The sequence below is a fragment of the Orycteropus afer genome, unplaced genomic scaffold, assembly GCF_000298275.1.
Source record: "Orycteropus afer afer isolate SDZICR_OR568_19922 unplaced genomic scaffold, OryAfe1.0 scaffold00017, whole genome shotgun sequence".
In the NCBI taxonomy this organism is placed as follows: Eukaryota; Metazoa; Chordata; class Mammalia; order Tubulidentata; family Orycteropodidae; genus Orycteropus; species Orycteropus afer.
The window spans coordinates 2,801,425-2,809,037 of record NW_006921604.1 but is presented as its reverse complement, the minus strand read 5'-3'; the positions used below and the strand labels follow the sequence as shown (position 1 = coordinate 2,809,037).

Genomic DNA, 7,613 nt, shown 5'->3' with positions numbered 1-7,613 from the left:
AAAGAATAACATAGAATCTGCAAAACACCGCATAATGTGGATGAACTTGGAGGACATTATGCTGAGTAAAATAAGTGAATCACAGAAGAACAAATACTGTATTAGTCTGTTATTGTAAAAGTAAAGGAAAGGTTTATCTATTGAAGGAAATTTTCTTTGTTGGTTACCAAGGGTAGGAGGGTAGGGTAGGAAACACTGTTAGATAGGTAAAATGACATTTAAATACAGATCAATGATTATCAATGAAACCAGTGAGAGCTGGAACTCCCTAGGACTCCCTTTCCAGGAGATTTCTGCCTTTAACAGAGTATATTCCTACCACTTTTCTTTTTTTTTTTTTATTTTATTTTGATTTGGGTGAAGATTTACAGAGTAAATTCACTTTTCATACAGCAGTTCACCTACCACTTTTCTATCATCTACTTGGGAGGAAAATATTTGAGTTTTCCTTCCCTGACAGGTTTCCACCTTACAAAGGTTCCAGCTTTCACAGATTTTACTGTATTTTGTGTTCATATTAAGTGCTCTCTTTCATAGCAACAAAAGAGATCCAAATGCTAAAGATTTTTCTTGGTCAAGGAAAGGACAACAGTTATTATTAGCATAAAACATTGGTTTTCTCTTTGAAAAAGGACAAACACTAATAAAATTAAGAGTTGATATTTAGATGAAGGTTTCAAGATAGATACACTGTACATCCTTGCTGAAAATGGGTTCCTAGGGAGATTACTTATCTCATAGGTCCACTACGCAGCTCTGGTGTTAGGAGTAAGTTTTATACAGACTCCGAAGCAGCATCAGTAGCCTAAGACCTAATGTGACTAATAAACAGTTACTGTGTATTGATTACCATGTATTGATTCAAAGGCTAACAAGAGATAAACAGCAAAAGCAGAATGTACATTTGTTTTTCCAGGAGAATAAGCAAAGTCAAAGAGTTACCAGGAGTGGAATAACCACCCCTGACTCCTCCTTGACCTTCAGGGTGATACATTACTGCCATTTGCTCTAAAAAGGTGAATTAGAGTTCTAAGAGAAGTTTTGCAAGTTTTTAAGTTTTAAATGTGGCATACTTAAAAGGATAATGGGGGAGTAGTAAAATATTTCACTTGCTCTCTATAAGTCTCTTAAAATTAACTCAACCTTGAAAAAATAGATTTGAAGATTGATGAAGAAGGGTATTTCAGCAGGGATAACTTAGACATCTTCGAGATAATTCTGGTCCCAAAAAGAAATTCTTTTCTTGTGGCTTTTGTTTTATGTGATTAAACAGCGATGTTTACAACTATTTAGAAGATTTCGCTCAAGAAATTTAACACATAAAAAATATATGGAAAACAGCAGTTTAGTTTACTTAATAAAGTATGTCTGCATTGAGCATTGAGCTCTTTCAAAGATTTATCTACATGGGAATAAACTGACAGTAGAATCTTAAAAGGTTAAATGAGAAGCTAAGGGAGCAGGAACAACACACTGACGGTGGTAGAATAATCTGGAAAGGGATAGTGAAAATGGTTATATAACTTAAAGAATGTAATCAATATCAATGAACTGGACATGTAGGATTTGTTGAAATGGTACATACTGTGCTGTGTATACTTTCATAAAAATAAAATTAAACCTAAAAAAAATGAAGGAGAAAATAGTTATATATTAACTATTCAAATTCAGGATATATGTATAGTATCTTTTTCTATGTAATAATTACTATGCACCTAATAGTTTCTGAACGATGCATACAGTTAATGAGCTTGGTTGCTAACCAAAAAGAGTAAAGGTTCAAGTCTATCCAGAGGCATCTTGGAAGAAAGGGTTAGTGATCTACTTTCTAAAAATCACTGAATAAAAGAAAACTTTATGAAGCAATTCTCTAACACACATGGCATCAGGGTAAGTCAGAATCAAATCAAAAGCAACTAGTTTCAACTGGTTTAAATAATTTAATTACTAACATGACACTAGTAGTGAAACAGTCTGGGTAGTTCTCATACTGAATTGGTGTTTATCCTGACTCAAGAAAATTCCAGCCAAGACAGAGCATTCATAACATCTCCATTCCATTTACAATTAATAAGATTTGTCCAGTTACAAACTCCACCTGGCTTACACCGTAGAAGACAAACTGATACACACTTGTGCAAAAATTTACAGGAAAACGAAGAACATTTCTACTTTTATTTTATTTGAGACTAAAACTGAACTTTTAACTTTCTATGTTGATACTCACAGATTTCCCTTTGGGTAAGTTTCCTTCACAGGCCTGCTTGGAAAGATCCTGACGTCCTATCAAGAGACAGACAGATTCTGGCCAGTCTGAAGCAGGCTGCTCACGGCAGTGATAAATTGCATCTCTGATGGGAAGTGCAATTCCAAAGGGAAGAGTCTCCAAATCTCTTAAAGTGAATCCTTACAGTTTAAGGGTGGGAGAAAAAAAAATTAAATGTATCACTGTCCAATTATTTTCATGACTGCAGTTAGTAAACTAATAAACCTATCCTGATAATAAGAAAGAATTACATTTCACTCATCTCACTACTAGATTAATGCCTTGGTACACCAGGGGTTAATATAAAAGGCATCTTTTAAAATTCCAAAACTAGTAGTATCCACAATATACAGAAGTCCTAAAAACCTTAAAATAAAGACAAGCAATCCAGGGAAAAAAACAGAAAGGACAAAAAATCTTTCCAGAAGAACAGAAGAAATGCTATTTAAAAAAAAAAAAAAAAGATCTCTACCTAATAAGTAGTCAGAGAAATGCATATTAAAAGCATATCCACTTGACAAACATTAAAGTCAATCAGTATCAAGTGTAGCAACTATGCAAAGCAATAGTCATCCCTATCTACAGCTGATGGTGGTACAATCATTCTGGTAAACAGTGGCATTACATAATAAGGTTGAATATGTTTAGATAGCTCCAACCCTATGGCCCCCCAATAGCCACAGAGAAACATGTACATGTGCACCAGGACACAAGTATAAGAACATTAATTAGCAACATTGTCAGCTAGGCTACAAACTGATGTAGAATGCCTGAAACGAAATCTATTAAGAGAACAAAACTGAAGTTATTAAACAGATCAACCACTGGGAAAGGGATCAGTGCAGGAGATCCTGGAGAGAGTGGGAAAACAATGTGGAACGAAACTCAAAATTATTTAAAAAGACAGGTTTACTAGTCTGATAGAGCCTGGTGAGACCCCTGAGACTATGGCCCCTCACTATCCTTCAGGTCTGGGTTGAACTCACTCTCATGGCTTCCAGCCAAACAAGAGTCAGTCATATACGGTGAGCATTACATCAGGTAGATACACTCCTTAGAATTACAGAACAGAAGAGCAGTATTTGCACAGGATAGATCAGGTGGCAGAAAAGCACGCAAGACAGGGACACAGAGAGGAGGCAACTATGGGAAAAAAGTGGGAAAAGAGTTGTTGCATTACAGTCAATGTCATGAAACAAAATGTGTATCAACTGCTGTATGGAAAATGAATTTTCTCTGTAAACTTTCATCCAAATCACAATGAAAATTTGAAAAAAAAATTATCAAAAAAAAAATTTCCTCTATATGAGAATAACCCTTTTATTAAATATTATGTGATATAGAAATGGGGAAAATTCAACTGGTATTTTTCAGAATAGATATCCTATACGTAAATGACAAGTATAATTTTGAAGGGGGCATTCAAAAATGAGCTGCAGAGAACTAAGTCACAGAGAACATTCTTTAGTAAGATTTTAAAACTTCTTGTAATATTCATTAAAACATTAACATTCTATTCTGTGACATCTTCATTTTCTATCATATCTTCATATGAGTAATTCTTAATTTTGCTTTTTAGTTCTTTATTTTTGAAAGAACTTCTTCAGTATTTTCCTCTATTTCAAACCTAGGAGCACAGGCTTTCAGAATAGAGAATAAATACCTCTTTTCCTCCCTTTCTCTCCTTCCCAGCTGAATGTTTAGATAGTGCCTAAAATCCCTTGCCCATATCCTTCCAAAGCACACTCTGGAATGTTTATACAATCACTTTAAGATTTTACTAAAAATTATAATTTCTGATATCTGAGTGTTAGGATGGCTTCAAAGTTTCCATGTATAATAATTAAGAGTACTCTACTCTAAGGCCAGTCTACAAGCCACAATCTTGAATGGTCTAAGATGAAAGGCAAATCAAGTTATCTTAACCAGTAAGAACTGAAAAACTGATATCCCAGATATTATTACACAGAAGTTGGTGAGACTATCAAGAAAAGGATCCAATGCACTATAATCTCAATTCTGTAAAAGCTTCAAAGAGCCAGAGTGCCCCTCTCCTCACACCTCCAAGTCCTAGCTAGTATGGAAAAAGCACCACTTAATTAGGGGTCTCCAGGGTAAAACAAGAGGGCATGCTTCTCACTTTCACTTTAAAGAAACATAAAAGTACCAAAGAAGCGCTTACCGACATTAGTCATCCAGACAACTAATCTTTCAGCTAGGCTACAAACTGATGTAGAATGCCTGAAATTAAATCTATTAAGAGAACAAAACTGAAGTTATTAAACAGATCAGTAAAACATAATATAGTTTTATGTTTTTAAAATAAAAACACAATCTGAATAAAAGTCACCTGTTTTCCTCTTGTTCTGCTTGCAACTTTAGGGGGACTAAAAAGAAACAAAATGAAATTTTAAGATTTTGATATCATGAGGAAGAAAATACATAATATAAGGAAGACATTTGGAAGAATTCATTAAAAAGTATTTCCTATAAAATAATAAAATAAGCAGTAGTCTGGCAGGTTGGAAAGTATAATAATTACAGGCTAAAATAGTTCTTTATTTTAACCACAACAAAAACATAAGATTTGTCAAATTTTAAGTAATCCTGGTTTCTGAAAATTAGTTCTGGACTATAGATTAGAATAGTACTAACCTCAGAGGTAAGACATGCCCTCTAAACAAACACCTGTGAAATTTTTAATTTTTTATTTCAACTCTAATATCAACATTTATAAAAGTTTGTCTAGAGAGGCCTAACATTATACCGACTTACCTATAGTTATTCTAGATAAATACTGTGAGCCTTCATCAGAAACAGAGCTCTCATCACCAAGTATATAGAGTGCCATACTCTGCATACAGAGAAAATGAACATTTTTGAAATTCAATATTATTTTTAAACTCAGGATTATTGAGGGATAATATAAATAGAAGAAAATACATTCATATTAGGTATACAGCTCCAAGAGTTTTTAAAAATGTTACACTACTGTGTAAGCACCATCACAACAATGACACAGAAACTTGCAACACTCCAAAAAGCTCCCTTGTGCCCCTCTGTAATCAATTCCCTCCCCCTACACCCAACACTGGGAGCTCGGTAGTATAGTGCCTAAGGTATCTGACTGCTAACCCGAAGGCTAGCGGCTCAAACCCACCAGCCACTCCTCAGAAGGAAGGTTGGGCAATCTACTTCTAAAGTGATACCATCTTGGAAACCCAAGGAGGGGTCACTATGAGATCCCACTCAACGGCACATAATAACAACAACAACAACAACACACCCAAAACTGGAAACAACTAATCTGTTCTCTTCCCCTATAGTTCTGCCAGTTCTACAATGTAATCTAAATGGAATCCAACAATGAAGTCTTTTGTGTCTTAATTCTTTTAACGCAGCATAAAGCCTTTGACATTCAGCCATGTTACTACATGTACCAGCAGTTTATTCCTTTTTATTGTCAAGCAGTAGTCCATTATGCAGATGTATAAAAATTTATTCATAAACTGATGAACACCTGGGTTGTTTCCAGTTTATGGCACATATGCTCACAGATGTGAATATATGTTTTCATTTCTCGTAGGTAAATAATGAGAAGTGGGATGGTTCAGTCTTAGGCATGTATATGTTTAACTTTGTAAAAACTGCCAACAGTTTTCAAAAGTGGCTGTGTCACTTTTGCATCCCACCAGCAACTTATGAGAGATGTATTTGCTCCACACCCTCACCTAAATGTGTTTTGTTTCGGTTTTGCTTTTATTGTTTTGTTAACCTTTCTAACAGATGTCTAATAGTATCTCTTGTGGCTTTAATTAGTTGTTAAAATATTATGTTCATTCACAACCAATAAAAAAAATACAAACTATTACACATGACCAAAGGTCATCCCATAAAATAAGGTAAATTATTTAAAATAGGAAGCCTCTATTCACATAAAAGGTCTTGGCTGGAATGCCAAGTCGTCCACATTACCAAATACTTACTTCAAAAATTTTAATTCCCTCAAATCAATTTTGGAAGTAGGTGGGATTAAGTACCAGGCTAAAACATCCTTATTTGCTAAATATCTTTCTGCCTTCACCCTAAACCCTAAAGAACCATAGTGGTATCTGATTTAGGCAGGCAAATAAAAATGTAAGTAAAACAAAAAAGGAAAAAAAAACATTAAACCCCTAAAGAATTTAAAATACTTAGCCATTCCTCGGAAGGAATGTTGGGCAATCTACTTCCATAGTGATACAACCTAGAAAACCCAAGGAGGGGTCACTAGGAGTCAGATCCAACTTAATGGCACCTAACAACAACAACAGTATGTAACAGAACAAAAATATATTTTTTAATTCAATTTTTTAGATATAAAGTACTCTAAAATGCCACAATAATGACTAGAGGCAAATCAGATCTTTTTCTGTTAAATGAGAAAATGTATGTAAGTCTGCTTGAAGACAACCAAACCAAACCTATTACCACCAACTTGATACCAATTCACAGCAACCCTATAGGGCAGAGTAGAACTGCCCCTCACGGCTTCTTTACAGAAGCAGACTGTCACATATTTCCCCTGTGAAGAACAACCAACCTTTCTTTTTGTTAATAGCTGAGCACTTAACCACTGTGCTACCAGGACCCCTTTTGAAGACCTCAGGCCCTAATAAATGTTAAATCACTTTCTTATTTTTCCTTGCATCATTTCAACAAATAGGAAACAGAAAACACCATCTCCACTTATACCAGTTATTCAATAGTAAAGCATCACAATAAACTGCAAGGTATAATATAGGTTTCTGCAAATGTCTTATTGGCTAAACATCACATCCAAAAAAAACTAAAATCCAATAAAAAGACAAGTTACCTATCAAAAACAACTGTTTCCAGCAATTTGGCAGAATAAGTATTACTGACCAACCTTCCTATAAACAATTAAACAAGCTGAATAAAATATTTTTTTAATATTTTAAATTTTAAATATATCTGTGAGCTGACAAGTTAAAAAGGATTACAGAGAAGATAAAAACTAAATGAAATGTGTATGTGTGTATATATATATAAATATAAAATAAACCACACACAAAAAAAATGCATTGACCCATGTCACTTTAGTTTTGTGTATTTCACTGTACATAAATTATATTTCAATAAAATGCATTTAAAATAAAATAAACCAGAGTTCCGGCAAGATGGCGGACTAGGCAGAAGGATTGCACAGACCCTCTTCAACAAACAAAAGAGAAACCAATTAACACAGACACAGAAGATAATCGTGGAACCCTGAGCCTTGAAGGGAAGGATACAGAATTGGACTAAACCCCAATTAGCAGAAGAATTTGCGTGAAAATACCAAAAA

The 7,613-nt window shown here is 34.3% G+C and overlaps 1 protein-coding gene across 1 annotated transcript in view; it reads right to left on the bottom strand.

Moving 5' to 3' along the window:
• Window positions 1–7,613, bottom strand: part of ANAPC1 (anaphase promoting complex subunit 1) — a 190,815-nt gene that overhangs the window by 99,924 nt on the left and 83,278 nt on the right. The window contains exons 21-24 of the mRNA XM_007959412.2: window positions 5,042–5,120; window positions 4,617–4,653; window positions 4,449–4,519; window positions 2,228–2,406 (exon numbers count right to left, since the gene is read on the bottom strand). Coding sequence (XP_007957603.1) covers window positions 2,228–2,406; window positions 4,449–4,519; window positions 4,617–4,653; window positions 5,042–5,120 — 366 coding nt within the window. The remainder of the gene's footprint in view (window positions 1–2,227; window positions 2,407–4,448; window positions 4,520–4,616; window positions 4,654–5,041; window positions 5,121–7,613) is intronic.